The following is a 22,036-nucleotide window of genomic DNA, read 5'->3' as shown; positions in this document are numbered from 1 at the left end:
TATCTGGCTAAGTTACTTTGTTTGCTTCTACACATATTGAAGTTTTGCACAGTGAGAAACCAGATGCACAGAAATAAGTCATCACCACAACCATCAGTAAGCAGGTACACACCCATCCATAACAAACATAATGATCAATGTGTCTATTCTGCTTATAAATAGCACCTGCCAACTCTACATGACACAACAAAGTCTGAAGACAGTCAATCAAATCAGGACATGGGAAGTTGTATTCTAATGCGGCTCGTAGTAGTGGACTGAGACACCTCTTAAGGCGTAAACAAAATTTAATTTAGTGAGTGCCTAATCAGCTTTGCTTCTTCACCTTGGGTTGTGCAACTAAGGATAAACTGATTTACTGCACTTCAGTAATGACGAGACACTACTGGAAACCAAACACTGACAAGCTGTGTGGTAACTGACTTCTTTTTTGTATGTACAAGTAATTTTAGTATTTCACAGAGTGGCTAAATTTAGCATCATACTTCAAGTCCTGCAACTCCACAGAGAAGTAATCAAAAGAATTTCAGCTGCTGCACCAATTCATACTCCTTTTCAAAGCCTCTGCCGTTCCCTCACTCCTGCCCTAGATATCTAGAAAATTCACAGAATAGAGTGCTTGACATATATCTTCCAGATGTCACCTCCCTTCTAAGAATGGAAGACAAGACTGTCCAAAGGAAACCTTATTCTGCATTTGATGTTCAATATTATCAGTTTTAAAAGACCAGCCAAGCAGGACAACCTCAGAATTCTCCTCTCCCACCAAGAGAATATTAAATTCTTGTCATAATACTTCCTGCTGAGAAGTCAAGGCAACAACAGTTTAACAGGTGTTTAACTAAAACATTGTACATTCTGTGGCCTCAGTGGTCAGGACCTGGTTTCCAAACTTCTGGTTTAAAAGTAGCAGCAAGTAGCACAATGAAAACAAACTCTGCAACTGCTGTTACAGATCCTCAAATATAGCTAAGCTTCAGAAGCATCCTGGACATGAGGAAGAAAGATACTTTTATCTGTGATTTCCAGAACAGCAACAAATTGCACTTCTAAACAAAGTCCACCACAGATTTAGCTACATGGACTACATAATTTATAACATAACATTCCAATATGACTAACTGAAGGCCTAACTTTTAACCTGCAACAATTTTACTCTTAAACATCCTTGCGATATAACTTTTTTGCCCAATTTCTGAACAAAATGTTGGTGGGGATATGTTAACAACTCCTTTCCAATTAAAAAAAAATAAAAATCACCCAGATCACACTACACTAACAAGACATAAATAAACAGCCAAACTGGTCTGAAAGCATTTTAAAGATGCAGTGTATACTTAGCCTATCTAGAAAGATCTACTTATATTCTTATTTGCATCTTGTCACTTCCCATCAGTTTTAAAACAATTGGCTTTTAAATGACACATGATGCTTGCAGATACATATGGATTGGGATTCATAAGTTTAGGAAGCCATCTATGTAAAAGCCATGGAATCACTACACCAAAACAAGCTCTAAAAACTCTTGTAATGTTTGACACACCCCAAGACATGGTAAATAAGGGGGTAAGGGAGATGGACAAACAGGCTAACTCCTGGGACAGCAAAGGAGTAAACACAGAAAAGCTACAAGGTTCACTTTCAAGAAGAAATCTAGAATCATCATGTCTTAAGATTAGGACAGTCCAGCAAAAATCCCCCTTCCTTAAGCAGATAAATAGTATTCAGCTCATTGCCTTACATTACAGGATTTTTTTTTTCTAATTTTTTTTTTTTTAAATACATATCACAGATCCCTTCGTTCCCTCTTAAACTGGTTATGGAATAAATTCCTACTAGGAAAAAAAAGCCAAACCCCACAATCTTTAGAAGGAAAAAAACACCAAACCAGCAAGATTTTTAAATTTCCCTTAAAGATGATGAAAGCTTGTTTGCATGGAAGTACCTGGCAAAAAGTCTGCAAAGATGCCCAAAATACAGATTACATGGATTTGAATACCATCACTGAGAAAAATGTATCAGCAGCCTTCAAAGTCCAACATCAGAATGTTTTAGTCCAAATTAACAGAGCCAAGGTATCCCATATGTTCTGGGTAAAAAAAGCGCAAGTACTCCTACATTCTCCGATTAATAAAGTCAAATATCCATTTGTTTAATGGATATAAAAAGCCACTGTAAAACAGACCACTGAATGTAATCAAACTTGATTTGTCTTCTCCTAAGTAGGGTGCAAAAACCTAGAGCAAAAATCTGTTGTTGTGTGAGAAGAAAATATTTTTTGCACTGTTAATAATATGTAAAAATAGTGTTTATTTCATCTTTATCGCATCTTTAATTTCCATTTTTTGTTATGTTTTATAATGTATATAATATATACTACATTAGAAAATGCATATAGTTTATAAATAAATATACAGATATTGGTAGTGCATGCTCAAGCTTTTTTTTTTTTACTAATATAAGCGCATGATCAAAAAGGTTTGGGGACTGCTGGTCAAAAGCTCTATCAGTATCCATGGAAACCAAAAGCAAATAATTTTTCAGAGCAGTTTCAGTTTTTTAGGTCAACCAAAAAACCCCCAAAGCTTACCCCCACACATAAATTATACAGATTAAAGACCAATTCTTATAAAACCCACAATAATATCCTGCTTTTGCATAAATAAAGTGCCTTCAGAAATTAGTATATCAACTTTGTCTTTAACTGTAATTCTATTAAAAATTTCAATCTTTATCTACACTAGCTGTGACTTAAGTGTTTAATAAGTCTTCAAGATACAAGTTTCATATAAAAATTACCTTTAAAATGGGTAAGTCACAAAAACACTTGAAACCTCTTCATTAAAATTGGTAGCACACTGGTACCAAAGACAGTAGTTACCACAGCTGCAACAAGAAATATTTCACTTGGCTAGACAGTGAAGTTGAACATCTAACACACCAGATAAGGTTGTCAAGGATTATCTAAACAAGCTGCTGTTCTTCTTTAAGCTTAGGATGTACAATCGTGTGGGTGTTGATTTTTGCCTTCACTGGATGAGCATCCCACCTTGGATTCTTTTGCTCTTCTAATTGTTAACTCCCTGATTTCCCAGTTCCTGTCAAGTTTCAAAAACTGGTAACACTTAAAGCCAAATGAGCTAAACTAAACTCTCTTAGTGCAACTCTGCCATCCCTGCAGCACAGTCCATGTGCTTCAATCACAGGCTTACTTTGCAGTGGCACGCTAACTGAAACTGAATCTGAACCAGCTATTCACTTGGGCACTGTGGTTTGCCACTGCTCTAGAACATTACTGTTCTGCTGTTAAGAGTCACAGTTCACCCAGCAGTTTAGCACCAATTTTCTCCTATGTAGGAGTTACAGCATCACTGTGTAACTATCTTCGCAGTGGAAGAATTAACTTGATCATTTTCTTCTTTCCAGCTGAATCTGTTTCTTCATCTGATTCACCACTTGGCACCCGAACAAACCAGAAATAAGTAACTGGGATTTATGCTGCAGTTCTACCACATTAATAGAAATTGAAAATTGTGACCTCATTAAATCCTGTTGTATAGGTTAACTGTATTAGTAGTGAAGTACCTATAATATTTATGGCATTATTTTTTTTTCATATTTAGAAACTCCTCTATATCTCCATCAGTACTTATTCTGTCATACAGGAATAACTTCATCTCCCTATTTCATGCACTCCTTTGGTTCTAGTTTTAATGAAGGAAACCAAAGTGCAGGGAAGCATCCTACAGGAGCTACACTACAGTAGGGTTATTCCCGTCTTCATTATTCTGGAAAAAGATGAAGTCACTGTACAGTCTGTTGCATTACTTCCATCTCTTCACATACCATTTTTATACAGTATTTCCGAGATGACGATTTTTATAGAGCATTAGATAATTCTGACATTTTAAATACAGTCATAATTTTATTGCTGTTGTCTGAGTAGGAAAGACGAAGAGTGAAAAATCCTCTTCCTACAAAGAAAAAGTTTAAGTACTACGGATGAGATATTTGGAATATTTTACTGCATATTGATAATACTACTTCTGATTACTTCATATTTTACTATCTTCCTTGCAAGCCTTTGTTTACAATAGTTGTATTTGTTTTAAAAAATTCAAACAAAGAGATTAAGCAATATAGTTCACCAAAACTATTTCCAACTAATCTCATTGTACAGATCTACATCAAAAGATGTCAATAAGTTAATTCAGGGAAAGCAGGAGCACCTCAGGCTTCGAGCATTTATATTCCTCAGGCACAGAAACAACAAGAGAATGTTTGGATGAAAGGAAAATAAAATGTAGGTATTGTACATTTTTACTTGTCAAATTACAGTGCACGGCCTTTATATCAAAAGGATCACATGTGTAATATTCCTTTATGCAAGGTTAGCAACTTTCCTCAAAACACATGGTATAAAAAAAAAATCCTCTTGGGATTTTATGACAGAAGAAATATTTGCAAACAAACAGGTGGAATTCAGTGTAGCATCTGCTTTCTATGTTCATCTTCATGAGACATCTTTAAAAAAACCCAGAAATTCCTAGTAGAAAGCTAGGCAAGCTTTGATACATCTAATAACAATGACGGAGGTGTAACTGAAATGTAAAATCTTTCTTACATTGCCATATTCTTTATATTAAGATCCCCCTCTGAAAACACTATGAGTCGGCCGTCTTGATTTAATTTTAACTTTGTAAAATGAAATTGGCAGAAGTAAACTTATTTATGCTTATTTAATTACTTATTTAAGTAATTTATGCTGCTGCATACAATCTGAAGACATTTCTTGCCATAATAGAAACTATCTCAGTATCCACCAAATTAAACCCTTCCTTCCAACCTAACTAGTTACCTCTAGTGCTCAGATCTAAACAGCCTGATTGAGAATGCTTAAAAACAATGCAGCAGAAAGACACCCCTGCACCATCCTTTTTCTACATAATTCTGTTCCTCAAGATCAATCATTCTACAATGTCAAATATCATTGTGAGCTTAAGAATATTCTAAGTCAAACAAAAGCTTCAGCCCCTATTTTACTTGCTGTAACAGTAAAAACATAAGATTATACTTTTACATAACTAATCCATGGGTCCTAAGCACTGGTAGCAATGAGGGACAACTCAAATACCACACTTCCTGAGACCTGACTAATAATCTAAAAATATAAAGACAGTTTAATTCTACAAGCTTATGAGTTTACTGACTCATAGAATCACAGACTACGGGCTGAAAGGGAGCTCTGGAGGCTATCTAGTCCAACATCAGCTCAAAGTAGGTCGAATCAGATCAGGATGCTCAGGATATTGCCCAGGTGAGTTCCACATACCCTAGAGGATGAAGGATTTTGCAAATTCCCTAGGCGGCTTCCCAGGGCTTTATAATCCTCGCAGTGAAATACTTTATATCTCACAGGAATGTCTAAGATCCCAACTGGAATGGCTGACTCTTACACTTTCACTGTGCACCTCTAAGCAAACTTCCTATATACTGCTCTTGGTATAGAAAGACAAGAATAAAATATTCCTTTTATCTTCCCGTCTTCAAGCCAAAAAAACCCCAACAAAAACCAATGCAAAAAAAAAAACCAAACAAAAACCACACCAAAATCCAAAACCACCACAACTCTAACAGCATCACCTTGCATGTCCTCAGCAATTCTGATGGCCTCCAAACTGTGGACTCTGAACATGTTCCAGTATGTCATTGCCTTTCTTGTATTAGGAAGTCCAAAACTGGACATAGCACTCAGACATAGACTCAGAAGTGATAAGAAGGGAAAAACCTTATCTCAATGTGCTGGCTGTTTTCTTGCTAATATGCCCCAGTATGCTGCTGGCTTTCAATAACGCAAGGGCACACAACAGACTCATCTGCAGCTTCATGTCCACCAGGAACCTGAAGTCCATTTCTACAAAGCTCCTATCTGGCTCACCGGTCCCCAGCTTGTACAGATAGGTGCATGTGTTTACTTCTTTCTATCCTACTGTCCCAACCATTAAAGACATCCCATTGTCTAGGTCACCAATAAAGGTGTTAAGCAATACTACCACTACTAACCCCTGACAGATACCACTGGTAACCAGGTACCAGTTAGAAGCGATGTTGCCTATCACAACCCCTTGAGTCCAACAGTCCAGCCAATTTTTCACCAACCCTACAGTTAACTTAACCAGTCTATATGCCTCAAACTTCAACATGGTCTCTGACTGTGACCTCACAGAAAAGTTCTTGTTAAATAGGTTAATAGATTCTAGAAGGAGGAGGATTTGCTCCACAGCCTTGCCAAAGACTGAAGCTAAGCTGACCTTCCTACAGTTCCCCAGATCTTTCTTTTCACCATTCTTGAATACAAGTGTCACACTTGCTTTGTCAGGTTCATCATGAACATTCATTCAATCGCTATAGCCTTTCAAATATGACAGAACAACCTCACAAAGATATCAGATAAGTCTGTCAGCATCCTCAGATGCATCCCATCTGACCTCATGGACTGATTTATGTCCAGACTGCTTAAGGAATTCCTTAATTACATCTTCCTCTACCGAACACAGTAATCCATTATCACAGACACTCTTAATAGGTGGACGGACCTGGAAGGCCTCACCAGTAAGAACAGAGGCAAAGAAACTTTTACATATTTTATCACTAACTAAAGCAGTAAGTGCAGGTCTTCCTCTGCCTTTCTTTCATTATCAATGCACTAGCCTCTTCTAGCGCCCTTGAGATCCCTTCCCGGTTTCAACTTCAACCGAAGTTTGGCTGCCATACTTCCACCCCTACACATTTGCACAATGTTTCTACACTCCTTCCAGTGGACCACTTTGCTTTCACCTTCTGCCTAACTCTGTGTATTGGTTACAGGTTCCTCAAAATATGTGACTAGGCACATAAGTTGTATGTTCAAGTACTAGCCTTGAAAAACACTGTCTCAACTCAACATTTCTCATGTTGTCATAAGCTAGTTCTAGAATGCAGAGAAAGGTCTCTGAAGCATCTTAACCTTGTTTAAACAGGCTGCAGTATCATCTATATTCAAGTAACACCAAAAAAAGGCAATCCAGTCATCTATCATAGAGACAGAATTTTATATTTCACCTCTCCAGAATTATTCTTCCACCAATCAGTTGCTTAAGCAACAGCCTCAAATACCCTGTTTTTCAATTAACTTAAAGACTTGAGAAAATCTAAAGTTGAACACAGAGTTCAAACAAAAAAAAAAAAACTCACTTAACTTCTGTCAGCACAAAAACCTTAGCTGAGGTTTGCCCCTGAAAACTGAAGTGCTACTACCCCAGTTTTCTGTTTTCTAAACTACTAAACTACAGTTTTCTTACTACTAAAATTTAGTCACTATTGAAACAATCCTTGGGCTTACGTACAGAGAGCCCAGATTCACCATTTGACCTGATGAAGAGTGGTTTTATCCTCCTCTGTCCACCGCTGGAGTGGTTCTGTATATATTCCACACTATAACTTGAGTTCTGACCTAATAACTGACAAAGAGCTGACTAAGATACTGATATAACCTTAACTCAGAGTTGGATTTCTATGTGTCTTTTGTTTAAATGTGTTTTTGATAAAATATGCCAAGGAAATCTGACATAATTATAGAACACCAATTCCTAAAAAAAGAGCTCACTAAAAGTATTCACCTGGTCTGCGCTTCAGACCTTCAGTTCAACAATCCCACAACATTACAGTCTTTTGAAGTGGTATTGTAGTTCAACATAGTTTTCCCCTTTTTAGAACAGTAACAGGATTTAGAAAGCAGCACTGACTTTGAAGCAGTAGTTTTCATTCCTACTAAGCCATGAACTGATTTAGCCAACCCAAATCCACACTAGCACTTTCACAGGTCCTTGGAGATTGAGAGAAACACCCTTAAAGTTAATGAAGTAATTCAGGTGTAATCATTTTTCCCCAAAAACTTATTTTTAGTTTTCATGGGTTAAAGTTAACATTATTCAAAACACATTTGAGTAGCTGGAACAATAAATTATTCTCTTCTTCCAAGATTATTCTCTTCTTCCAAGCCGGTTATACAATTCTCCCTAGAAATTTTGTCATGGTAACTGAAGTGAAACTCTAGCCTGAGGCAGTTTCTGCTGGGTAGAGCTGAGAGGTTAAATATTTGACCAAAACTGACTCAGTTTTAAATTGCTACAGTAGACATACCTTCATATCAGCAGTCTTAATACATATCTTAAAATAACTGAACCACTACTTTTGTGCTTTAGACAAGGAAACCATTTTTGCAGGCTTCTTGGTACTTTATCATAACCCCAGACTAGTGTGCCATTTTCATATTTCTATCCATTTTCATTAATTATAAACAAGAAAAAATTAAATGACCAGCTCAAAAAACAAGTCAGTGCAGCATATTATTTAAACTTTTGTAGATTTCCTTCCTGTAAGAGGGAAAAACATCTTGAGATAGGATGCTTCAGAGATTGCAGAACTAAGAACTGGGCAGAGCAAATGAAAAAGATAAGTCCTCCTTTCTACTCAAGCTGATGCACTGGAAAAACTACCCAGCAAACAACGCAGTAGGCTAAGGAAAGCCAACAGTCCTCTATGTATTTTGCTGACCAAAATTACTGTGTCTCAAGTTTTATTGTCTCCATCTTCTGATTTTCATGAAAAATGACCCTGTTGCCCAGACAACAATGAACCTAAGAGCAAGAGTAGAACATGGTTAAGTAACCAATAACTCCTGGCCTAGGTTAAGTCCAAAGAACAAAAAGAGAAGGAAAAAGATTAGGAGTCGTAACTTGCGAATTCTTTATGATTTTTGAAGCACATTTCTCCAGCTAAAAACCAGCAGTAAGTTCCTGCCAAAGCTCAGAAATCAACTCACTGTAATTGCAAGTAGGCAGTTAACCATGGCAACTGCAAAAATTTTGTGCAGGATCCAAGTGTTCATTGAAATCCTCTATATTTTCAAAAATTACTTTATTTATTTAGTGGGCTGAAAGTAACGTAAATCTGCCTCATTCAATCTGGCACAGAGACTATTGCTGATGTTGCTCAGTGGTTCAGCAAATTCTGACCATTCCAGTAGTTTTCCAGCTGCAGCCTGAGTAGACCACAAATGATCTGTGGACAACTGAACAAAAGCAAACTACCTCGATTTACTATATGAGATAACTACTTTCCACTTAAAGAATTTTGGAAGATCTAGAAGTTCTTTTTTCAACAGCTGAGCTTTTACACTGATTATCTTCCTGTTCACAGCAAGAGATACTTAATAATGACTTTTTGAGACTGTTGCAGTTCTTTATTCCTCCTCCTCTAAATCTCATAACCTGGAGCAACAAGGAATTTTTCCCTAGCTGTCTTCTTGCTATGCGGTATGCTTTGAGGAATATTTGGGAGAAGTTGTGTTCATGCCTTCCTATTATCGCATCTTACTGAAACAAGCAGAAATAGCTAAAGACAACTGCAAGAAGTCCTAGATCATGATCAAAAAGCAAAATCAAATTAACACACGACGAGAAAGAAACTTCTTGAATAAATTTAAATCTCTGTGGAAGAGGCTGCAGAAATCAACACCAATCTTCACTGCTGCTGTGGATCTGCATCTAGTCTTTGCTTTTAGTTTGCTTGCCACGTCCACCTAAGCGTCAGTATTTAAAAGATGGAAAAAAAAAAACCCTCTACCCAAATAATTTCATCATAACATTCCCCATAAAAGATCCTCATCCATTTATCAAAAAGAGGTATCTGCTCTGAAGACCACTTGAGTCTCTCCAGTTGGCATCTTGCAGCAAGTTCTACAACCAAAGCAGACACATGTAGATATCCATGTATGTTTAAAGTGGTTATCTACTTTGCAATTCTCTACTCCGATATAAGCCTCAAGGGCTAATGATGACACCAATACCTGGTCTACACAAGTTAAGAAAATGAATTATGACCCTGATGCTGGATTTTGCCTATTTTGATATTGTACTTAAACCACTCTGATAAGCTTTTATAAGCACTTCTACACTTAGCTTGGCTTCAGCCAACAAAAAGTTACTTAAGAAGCACACTTTTCAGGTTTTATTTGCTAGTGCTAAACAAGTATCTAGTTTATCCACCACAATCAAATGCAAACTGAGTCCTTTGTTTCAGTCAAAAGAATACGGTTCCAGAAACAACTGTTAAATAAACTGAACAACTGAGCCACCTGTGCATCAGTTGTTATATCAGCATTTTTAGAGGCAAACAAACCTGGTAACATGAGTTGTTCTGTAGAACAGTAATGAACCTATTATTTCCTAGCTACAATTTCTAGAAACTTGTGCTACAAGCCCAGCTTTAGAGATCTGTCAAATATATGCGTTATTGAAAAGGCTTGTTTTCACCCCAGCACCAAATCCCTAATCTAAGACTCACTATTTGCATTAGCAAGTGATGAAAAAGGAATTAAGGGATCAGTTTTGCAGATTTTGTTAGCCCCTACAAATTCCTATTTAAAAGTTTTGTCTAAAAGGACTTGCCTCCGAGTTAGGCAACAGCTTAGAGTAACGGCAGCAAATAGTTCTGACAGAATAAGTTGTTGCACACAAAGGTATTACTACTTCTAACAAGAGACTCACTGTCCTGAGGACTACTATAACTGAGAAATGTTAGTGCACTAACTATTCTAGACCATGATCTGAAACAGTCGATGATCGGACAGACTTTCTAAGCTAATTGCTTAGAAGAACTGTTAAAATTTGGAATTAAAGTTGAAATGCTTTAGTTACAGCACCAGGGCTTGTTTATCAGACATGGTACAATTGACAGAGAAAAACAGAACTCTCTAGCTACTAATTCTTAACAAATCACAGCCAGATCTGATGACAGCATAACTTGACATAAAACTAATATTCACTCTAAAGAGATGTGTTAAGTACTATATCCACTGAACATAGTGCACTGTTCATTTTCAAAGGCAACACTGAGATGGCCTAAAGGGGTTTTTCCTCCAAAAGCAATTGGCCAGACTCCATTTTTTAACACTGCTGCATTTTGATCTGGTTTGGACAATACTCATTCTAAGACCATAACAAGCAGAAAATATTCCGGCTCTCATGGGTGCCAGCTGATTGCTAAACAGCAGACATCAACCACATTTAAAACCATAAATCAGATGAGGTCTCAGTAATTCAGTAGCATCAGCAGCCTGACAACAGATGATGCTATCAAAACAGAAAAATCTACAAAACCGCTGTTCATGTAGTTTCACACAAACTCAAGTTTAACATGAGAGATCACCTAGTCACGGAATTCTGAAATCAAATTTGAACAGATAAAAATACAGTGTACCATGCTTGATGCCACTAAGTTTGTATTAGAGTAAAACATTAAGTTCAAAGATAAAGTAATCCAAAGGTTTAGCAACAGGATTCAGGGTACTTCCATCCTTAGGTTATTGCACCAAAAGTTAAGCAGCTGAGCAAAGAATAAAAGCCATTACCACCCAATCTGCACTTAGTTGCTAGCTCTGAATTAAAGCATTTTCAGATACTGTAAAAGCCCAAATATCAACATCTGTATTAAAATTCTCAGTACACATTGCCCAAAGAACGCAGAGGAAGTGACTGGTTACCTTTCAGGAGAACAGTAGGCACCAGCTATTGGGTTTCAGTTTCAATAGATGCCAGCTTGATATTTTGACTTGTATGCATGACCTAAAACCTAACAATAGCACACACCCCCCAATGAATACTTAAAATTAAGGTTGTACTCCATCATGAAGATAGGAAAGGATAAAAGGAGGATTAACATACCTTCCCAAAATTACTGCTATAGTTTTAAAAATACAGAGTATAAATCTTATAATTGTGGCTTAGCATCATAAGCATAACTGACTTCTCCAGAATCTGAACAAAGTGTTACGTCCAAGGCAAGATCAAGCATTCTGTCAAACCCAAAGCGATGAAGCTTAGCTTCTAAGTAAGTTTTCATATAAGATTAACAGACTCTTTTTCTTGTGCACACTGAGTTTACATTTCCTTCACAGCAATGCATAAAAAGATATGAAATATCAAAAGCCGTATTAATGAGTTCTGGAAGAGTTGTGCCTTAGCACAGATTTTTGTTGGCATGCTGAAGCAGTTAATTATTGGAATAAAGCAGAAACAAAACATGGAAGTGAAAAACTTGATCAGAAAAGCTATTTTTAAATCCACAAAATAAATACAGTTTTCTAAGCAGTACATGCTTAAAAATACACATTAATATCCACAGAATGGCTCTGTAAACCAATTATATACACTTGAAGCATCCAGCTTCATTGCAACACTTCCATTAGAACTTACCAAAATTGATATTGCACTTCTCAATTTAAATAATCTACCTACAAAAGTTAAACTATTTTCTCCAGATTTCACCAGGAATTACTGTTGAAAACACTTTAGTAAATACATACCACTAGCTTGTCACAAGAACTGTACTAAAGAATGTACTTCATGTTATACTCTATAATTAAAGGAACATACTTTGAAATCAAATGTATTTACTGTTGAGTCACTGTCTCCAAGAAAAATTTAAGTAACAGATAATTAATACTTAATTACAGGCCAAATTCAAGTTTTTAAAACCATGCTAAATATCCATTCCTTTAGCTAGGCAAGAGTTAATACTACTACTGAAGTTATTGAGAAGTCAGCAATCCAAGAAATCAAGATTGTCCCAAACACCTCACTTGAACACAAATGATCCTGCAAAAATATTTCCGCAGAAATGCAGACCTTGCCTCCCAGGAACTCTCCTGATCTACCTCTTTTGTATAAGGACTTGAAATCCTCTCCTCCAAATTGCATTACCTGAATCAAGTACTGGAAGTGCTCTTGGACAAACACAAAAATCCTTTTTAAACATTTCTCTGTGATATGTGCATTCATAGCATCATTAACTAATCTGTTTAGACAAGATATGCTGTAACTGTTCTATGGATAGCTCTCTATCTTTTGTCTCAAATGGCATTCTAGCTCATCTTTCCTCCTTGAAGCTAATCACTAATTTATAGGCCACACACGTGGTAAAAAGCATGTTCATAAATGGCCAGCGTTTGGGGAAAGAAAGTATCAGTCATTCAACAATAATTATCAAGACCTGATCTTAGCTCCTAAAAAACTGAGTACTCAATTCTTTTTTATAAACTGACTCGATAATTAGATACACTTTAGAATATTCTTCAAACTTCAGCTGTAAGTATGACAGGCAAATGTCCAGAATAGCCTTCTAGTGATATTCTGGTCTGCTCAGCTTATTAGCCACTGCGTGCAGTTAGTCTATTTTATTTCCAAAGCGTAGCTGAAGGCTAAGTAAAATAATTTCACCATTTCCCTTTTGGCCTGTAACCAGTGAGAAAGGCAGCAACATACATACGGAAAGACAAAAATATAGACCATGCTCTAATTCTTGTTGCAGCAAGAGCGTTATAAAAATTCTTTCTTTGGAGATAAGCAATAACCCCCGGCATACTGAGCACCTGTACTGAACTACAGAATTATCCTGCATACAAAAGATGAAACAATATTACAAAACAAATGCTAAAACCAAGGGTGTCTCCCACAGCATTCTCTTAGAGAAGCTGGTAGCTCATGGCTCAGACAAATGTACTCTTTGCTGAGTAAAAAGCTGGATGGCAGAGCCCAGAGAATGTGGTGAATGGAGTTAAAGCCAGTTGATGTCCGACACAAGTTCCCCAGGGCTCAGTTCTGCTCATTTTCTCTATCAATGATCTGGATGAGGGGATCGAGTGCACCCTCTGTAAGTTTGCAGATGACATCAAGTTATGCAGGGGTGTTAATCTGCTCGAGGGAAGGAAGGTACTGCAGAGGGATCTGGACATGCTGGATCGATGAGCTGAGGCCAACTGCATTGCGTTCAACAAGGCCAAGTGCAGAGTCCTGCACTTGGGCCACAACTAACACATGCAACGCTACAGGCTTAGCGAGGACAGGCTGCAAAGCTGCCTGGAGGAGGACCTAGGGGTGTTGACCGATAGGTGGACGAATATGAGCAATACGAGCCAGCAGTGTTTCCACATGGCCAAGAAGGCCAACAGCATCCTTGTTTGTATCAGAAATCATGTGCCCAGCAGGAATAGGAAAGTGATGGTACCCCTGTACTCACCACTGGTGAGGCTGCACCTCAAACACCGTGTTCAGTCCTGAACCCCTCACTATAAGAAAGACATTGAGGTGCTGGAGCATGTCCAGAGAAGGATAACAAAGCTGGTGAAGGGTTTGGAGCATAAGTCTTTACAAGGAACGTCTGAGGGAACTGGAGTTATTTAGTCTAGAGGAGGCTGAGGGAGAGAGCTTACTGCTCTCTACAGCTACTTGAAAGGAGGTTGTAGTGAGGTGGGTACTGTTCTCCCATGTAACCAGCAACATGATGAGGAGAAATGGCCTCAAGTTATGCCAGGGGAGGTTTAGGTTGGATATTAGGAAAAGTTTCTTTACTGAAAGAATGGTGAAGCATTGGAACAGGCTGCCCAGGGAAGTGGTGGAGTCACCATCCCTGGAGGTGGTGAAAAAAACAAGAAGACATTGCACTTCAGGACATAGTTTAGTAGGCATGTTGGTGTTGGGCTGATGGTTGGACCTGATGATCTTAGAGGCCTTTTCCAACCTTAATGAATCTCTGGATAGGCAAAGTGCTAAAAAGCACTAGACCTAATTCCCCCAATATACTTCAAAGCCATATTTGCATGTGCATTATTATGAGTTTACAATACTATATTCACTCTCCATCATCAGGATTTCAACTGCTTCCAGGATAACACAAAGTTATTTGTTGTCTTTTCTTTTAAGAAAAAAAAAAAAACAAACACAACCAGCCACAAAATCCAAACCAGACACAAGTTCATTCCAATTAAACTGGTTGAACATGCAAGAACTATAGTTTGTTCAACAGGACGTATTAATACAGGTTACTTTCCAAGCCAGAGATTCACAGCGTGACAGAGCACCACGGATACCAATCCCTTAAACATTTAAAGGAAACTGCTGTCTCCCTCCCCACCTCTGGCATGCGATTGTGGAATTTGCCATTGGTGGCTGCAATTAACATTGTCTTTAGCATCAATTTGCAGTAAAAGGAGCCAATAGCATAACCAGCATTCAATAAAGGTTTTGAACTCTCTCTAATACAAGCTGTACTAATTTGTACCTACCCCTCCTCGTAACAAGCTAAAGCAGAAAACACCTAATTGTCCAGAACTGCTGAAACAGCAACCTGTAAGGAAAACAACTGTTGTATAACCACCTGGTCAGGTATTGGCACTTATCAATTGCAGCTAATGCTTTCATCCTAGTAATAGGAGATCTACCTGTCTACACACACTTTAACCTCCTCTTTCCACAGAAATGTTTCAGCTGGTAAATACAACATTCTATTTGGAGCTTTTCCTGAGGAGTGGAATTAAGAATAACTTCATAGAAACCTTCAACATCAGAAGTGTGCCAATTATGTATAAAGTAATTTTGTTCACATATTTGTCTGGATGCACATTCATAAGTTCAGACAAGCATAAACATAAAGACATAAAAAACCTGCTAAGAACATTCAGCTGGGGATATATACAAAAAAATAAAGATGTGACTTAAGCAATACAATTTTGTACATTCTTTGACTTACTGTATCTTAGTTAATCTTATGTATTGTAACTTATCTAATGCTTTTCTCTTCTGACTTTTCATCTACACCTTTAAAGCGCCTTTCAGTCTCAAAAATTCCTAGACTTGAGAATCCTGCATTTCCAAGTCCACTATGTTCTGCTTAAACTTGGGTAGAATATTTGACCTTCAAGTCATGATACCTTAACAGCTAAGCTTATTCTTCTTTGGAATACGCATACAGAGAAGTTGTTTGGCCTTTTGTGACCTGTCCAGGAGATTACTTATTAAAGCATTTTGACACTGTTGCAAGATCCATTCATTCAGTATTCATACTTATGTTGCCTGTGTAACTCACCAGTTCCACAGTGCCCAAATCAACATTCAATGCATAACCTTCACAACTACACATAACTTTCCACAAATCATCCCAAATGGAGACAGAATACAAACCACTCAAAGCAGAACTGTTCTCTTGTACTTTTAAAAAGCTTAGCTCATCTTCAATATGCCCTCCTGCTGAACTGGAAGACACAGCTAGGCTTGAATGACAAGGATTTAGCAAAGACAAAATTGATACAAGAGGGGAAACAGGTTAAAATAAGGAAGGGTAGGAGGAAAAGGAGCAGTATTAGAAGTATTATTTCCTCACACCACTAAATTCTTTGCTTCTTGTTCATAACCTATTCCTAGCTTTGCACTGTCATACTTAGCAATGCATATGCTACAGACCACAATCTTGGACAAAAGAGGATTAGGTTCACAGCAGAGATAAAATTCACTTTCAATTTAGAAAATGGAATACATTACTACAACTTCCAGCAACAAAAAATTAAATTTAATGTCTTATTAAAATCTGATTTTGATTACTCTCTCACAGCAAACACCAATTCGTCACAGGACAAATCAACATAATAAGAACACCCCAAACAAAAACAGATAAGGAAGTACTTAATTTTTTGTTTAAGCATAAAAACGTCAAACATGAGTCACACACTTGGACAATCTCTTAAAGCCAACAAGAGCTTCAGAGCACAGAAACCAACTGCATGAACAAAACAATCATAGGCCTGATATCAGTACCTCAGAATTTTGGTAAGGCTTCATAGGTAGTTGCTGTTTTCTAGCTGCATTATTGAAGGTCCTCTAGCGATTTGCCTTAGTTGTTTTGGTTGCTTGTTTTGCAATTTAAAAAACAAGACTCCACATCAGAAATGCCTGGTAGGTAAGCACAGCATATACACACTTTCTAAAAACCTTTGTTTCACAGCCTACTACCACTTCAACCTCCCAATCCACTCAGTAAAAATCTGGTGCTTCCAAGTTTGGTTGACTGTCCTATCTTCTTAAAGTATTAAGTTAGTTGATTTACCAAACATAACTGTAAGCAGTGGTATGTTTAGGAAGTAACGATACAGGGGATTACAGCAGCTCATGAAGTGAGGAATTCTCAGTTAAGCTGTGGGAAAGGAAATTACTTTAGAACAAAAATTTATTGTATTTCTTACAAATCCAAGTTTATCTTGCCAAAACCTTTGTGACTAGTGACTGAACAAGAATTACACCTAGTTTGAGAAAGCTACTGCTGATTGGAAACATTACATGTACACATTGACAGAGGTCTTCTTAAGGAACTGTACAGTTTCTCATTCCACTGGGGAAGGAGGATAAAGAAAAGGAGAAAAAGCCAACACCATTCACATCATGAAGCTCTATAAGCTGCATAGTTGCTGGTCTTCTTCTAACTAGTACTTTTTACGCCCCTGTTCCTTCCCCCCCAAGGGAAGTAAATTTCTCTAATCTGTGTGGGTTCTCTGCACTTATTTAACAGTACATTTGATTCATCTGTTCCCACAAAAGCTTCTGCTGTCTTGGGGAACTTTAAAAATTTGAGTGGATGTATGTGGGAAGAGTGCAGAATTCCGTCAATCCCTTCAACTCCTGCAAAGACACCTCTGAAACCAGCATATGCTGGCTCTGTTCAAAAGGGAGATATCAAAGGAAGCAAGCAGTAAAAACTAGTTTTTAAATTACTCATCACAAAAATAGATGACACCATAAATAACTGCTAGCATAATGCACTAACTACAGTATTTCCATAGAAACTAACACTTGCCATAAAGAAAAAGTTGACACATTTACAAGCCAAGAAATGTAGAGACTAATAAGATGTTTATTTAAAAAAAAAAAAAAAAAAGGTCTTACAGGACTATCCAAACTATAAAAATAATCTTTCACATTTTTGTCATGTAGAAACAAATAACGTCTTCCAAATGCACAGACTGGCAGCACTAAGATCTCTTCTGCTAAGCAAGAAAGCAGCATCATTTGGCAGTTGTCCGTTTCATTGCCGCCTCTCAGAACTACTGTTTCTGTGAAAGACTCTTTCTGAAGGAAGTATCTTTAGAAGAATGCAAGATCTGTTTACAGATAAATATATAAAATGCAAATGCAGAATCTTCCTTCTGCCTTTGTATCGTTTTTTTGTAAAAGAACTGTTGAAATGGTGGAAACTTCGCTTAAAGAGGATAAACCATGTTATCGAAAAGAAAGGCTTTCACATGATACTTTAAATTTCATCTGCTGCTTAAATCAGTCTGAGAGCCATTAATCTACTTTCCTCTTGGTATCTACTAACAAGTCCGAGATGAAAAAGAGAGATCCCAATGACTCCAACCATGGAACCTCCACAGCTTACTACACCCAAGTAAAGAAAACCCATGAATAATGAACAGACTTCAACCTTTATCACTTCAGTGATGACATCCATTTATACTATTATTTTTAAAGTACCCAGGATCATCTAGTTAGCATTTCAAGCCCTACCATTCACATATGAAAAAGAATCAGAGGCCAAACCCTCTATGTTGTAATTGGCAGCAAAACAGAAAGGTTATAGTTAAAAGCTGTATTGTTTCCAATCAACTAATGTTTTGTTTTCAACAAGAAATAAAACCAATAGGAAGTTGGAAGTCAAAGTTTCAAGAAGACAGACAAGAAATAATTTTATGAAGATGCAGACTGTAAGACACGCAAGACTGCCTCCCACATTAGAGGGAGAGCAAATTTCTACTACTGCACAGTTTATAGAAGTAAAATTCCTGAACATTAAATCATGCTTAGAACGGGAAAGCTGCAGGGAGCAGACACCATATAACTGATAAGGAAGACAGTTAAAAGAGAACATGCAGCATAGAAAAAAATACTTTTCTAAGAACCGTAACTATCAAAGTATGATCAGCCCTCACATATTTCATTAATTGGGAGCCAAGAGTGTGAAGTTCCAACTAAGGCTTCTCCTACAGTCAGAGAATTTATAGAGTTCTCTTGCTCCTCCTCAATGCATATCTCCTGTTGTGCAGTAAAACATACGCTCATTCTTGTACTCTTTTTTTCTTCCCCAAAGGTTACTTCATTTAGTTTCACTAAACCCACTAGTATCTACCTGTACCCCTGTAGAACTTACCAAAAACTTAACAAACCGTTAGGAAGGAAGAGGGTCAGTCAAACCTTGCTGATATGAGCTTTGTTTCCACAGAAAACCAGCCTAAGAGTTCGTTAGCCTACAATCTGTTAAGACAATATAATGGACTGAAAAGAAAACATGGGACTTCTTACATTACTGGCAAGTAGGATGCTTAACAGCTGATGATAGAAAGCATATTTGCAAGTCGGGGAAAAAGAATGAACAAGATTAGGTCAAAAAAGTCCCATAGTTTATTCATCTTCTACACTAGAAGCAGTTCTAAAATGTAAGATTGTTCAGGGATTGTACACTTCTTTTACTATAATCATCTAACCACAGACAGTATCTCTCTTTTAAAGATTTCTACCTCATTAGTACAGTTAGATGATATCCTTCAGCCTATTTACTACAGCATTGTCCAGGCTGGCTCAAGCCTCTTTCAGTAGCAGATGGAACTAAGTATTGGGCTTTGCATTGAAGCAGATGAAGAGTGGTAACACAAATCCACTTGCTACATGAGTTGCGGTGCCACTCAGGAAGAGTGGAAATATAAAAAAAAAGATCTGTAATTAGTACTGCAGTGATCTTTTAGTTATAAACTGACGCAAGATGGTGACTGCCAAAGTTTTTGCCTCGGCAACAGATACACAAGGATCCATTAATCACTAGTGTGTAGCCAGTTCTCTAGATTCATATGGAATTCCTATAAAAGATGTTGCAAGAATCCAAAGCTGTTGCTGAAACATTCTGGAGGCACCCAAAGCTGACTATAAATAAGACACATGAATGTAGTATCCAGTTTTATTACAAAGACATAGGTACATGACCCTTAACTAACAGCTGAAGTGGGATAATTATATTATTACCTCTAGCACTCTACAGAGAACAGAGCATGTGAGCGCACAGCCACTTGGATGCAAAGTCCAGTAGCTTAGCTAAAATCATCAGAGAGAAGTATTCAAACTAAGCTGTTGGACTTTGTACCAAAGCAGCTGGAAGTACTCGTACACATTTCCTTTTGCCAAAAGCACTATAAGTTAGTGTAACTTTCAACCGAAGTTGATAACTGGCATTGGAAGAACTTAAATCATCACAGCAAGACGTCAGCCTGTGTCAAGCTCCCAAAGACAATCATTAACTTGTTTAAAGATCTAAGTAATTACAGCTCAATTACAAGTAAACCTCTGCTCTGATGTAACAGTTTCTATACAACGTTCCTGAACACTAAGGATTCAGGAAAGCAAAATCTTGCCCTTAGGTACATGCACTGTCCTCATAAACCTCATTGTCATCTGAAGGTAAATGAGGACAGAATATTGCCTCCAAATACTACAACGTACCTGAAGACTTCAGCCCATTACACAGGTGTCTGCCGTTCCTTCAGCACTCACGCTAACTAGATATCAAAACACTTCACAGAAGGTTAATTCATTAAGCCTCAACATATTCGGTAGCTCACCATCACCCTATTAAGGGCTAGCCCTGAGGCACAGGAGAATAACCAAACCGAAGCCACACATATGCATATACACATAAGATCAGCGGGGACATGGGTTGTCAATCCAGACAGCTTCACGTCACTGACATACAACGACTTCAGCCGCACGCAGGAGGGTCGGCCAGGGGGGCAGGAGGGGAGTGGGGCGGAGAGTGAGGAAAGGAGGAAGCGCAGGAACCGAGCGAACTGTGAAGGGGGGAGGGGAGGGACGGGCTGCACCCTGAGCACTGCGGGGGCTTAACAGAGGCTGCCGTCCCCGGGCAGGTCGCGGTTCCCGCCACCTCCCCCAGCCCCACACGGCCGACCCTCGAACGGAGGGCCCCGAGTACATCCTTCCCCCAGCCCAGAGCGCCGCCTCCTCCTCCTTCCTACCTTGGCCACATAGTCCTTCACCTCATCCAAGTCTCCATTTTTCAGGGCCCACATGAATTCCTTGTCAGACATCGCGGCCGCCTAGCAGGGACGCGGGCGGGCGGAGCGTCGAGGGGCCGGCAGCTCCTCCTGGCAGCGCGGGCGGCGGCGGGAGGGCGGGATCCCCTCGCTCGCTGCCCGCCGGCGCGCGGTTGGGGCGAGGCGGGGCGGGGCGGGGCCGGGCGGCCGGCTGGGAGCAGCGGAACGAGGCCGGGCACGCGGGAGGCACAGCACAGCCCGCCTGACTGAAGCGACAAGAGCTTTACTTGGCCGCTTCCGCTTCCGGGTTCCATTCACTTCCCCTCCCCCCCCGCGGTCCCCTTACCCACCCCACCGAGACACCCACGAGTGGGAGGGCGAGAGAGGGGCACAGCGCATGCGCTACCACTGAGAGCCGCCAGACCCGCTTTACGCATGCGTAGTTCGTAGGCGTCGCGCTGTACCTGAAGCCGCAGCGGGGAAGAAGCTGCGTTGCGCATGCGCACTAACTTGCTGGGGCCGCCCCATGGCGGCGGGCCCGCCCCCGGCTGTCCGGGGGTTGCCATGGTGCTGATGAGTGGCAGATGTTTAAGCTTCTGTATTAGACAATAGCAACTGTCTAGGCTTGTATAGAATCATAGAATCACCAGGTTGGAAAAGACTTCTGGATCATCGAGTCCAAACATTCCTATCTGCCACTAAACCATGTCCCTGAGCACCTCGTCTACCCGTCTTTTAAGTACCGCCAGGGATGGTGACTCCATCACGTCCCTGGGCAGCCTGTTCCAGCGCCCAATGACACTTTCTGTGATTTTTTTTTCCTGATATCCCGTCTGAACTTCCCCTGGTGCAGCTTGAGGCCATTCCCACTTGTCCTGTCCCCTGTCACTTGGGAGAAGAGGCCAGCACCAACCTCTCTACAACCGCCTTTCAGTAGTTGTAGAGAGCTAAAAGGTCTCCCCTTGGCCTCCTCCAGGATAAACAACCTTAGCTCGCTCAGCTGATCCTTGTAAGACTTGTTCTCCAGCCCCTTCACTGGCTTTGTTACTCTTCTCTGGCCTCGCTCCATGGTGCCGA

At 39.1% G+C, this 22,036-nt stretch overlaps 1 protein-coding gene across 1 annotated transcript in view; it reads right to left on the bottom strand.

The window, feature by feature from the left end:
• The window catches only part of MTPN (myotrophin), a 33,776-nt gene extending 12,513 nt beyond the window's left edge, over nucleotides 1–21,263 (bottom strand). The window contains exon 1 of the mRNA XM_009560544.2: nucleotides 20,942–21,263. Within this exon, the coding sequence (XP_009558839.1) occupies nucleotides 20,942–21,013 (72 nt within the window). The 5' untranslated portion in view covers nucleotides 21,014–21,263. The remainder of the gene's footprint in view (nucleotides 1–20,941) is intronic.
• Between the last annotated feature and the right edge of the window lie 773 nt (nucleotides 21,264–22,036).

Source organism: Cuculus canorus, chromosome 1, assembly GCF_017976375.1.
Source record: "Cuculus canorus isolate bCucCan1 chromosome 1, bCucCan1.pri, whole genome shotgun sequence".
NCBI lineage: Eukaryota > Metazoa > Chordata > Aves > Cuculiformes > Cuculidae > Cuculus > Cuculus canorus.
The sequence above is the reverse complement of the archived record's forward strand: the minus strand, read 5'-3'. Positions and strand labels throughout refer to the sequence as shown.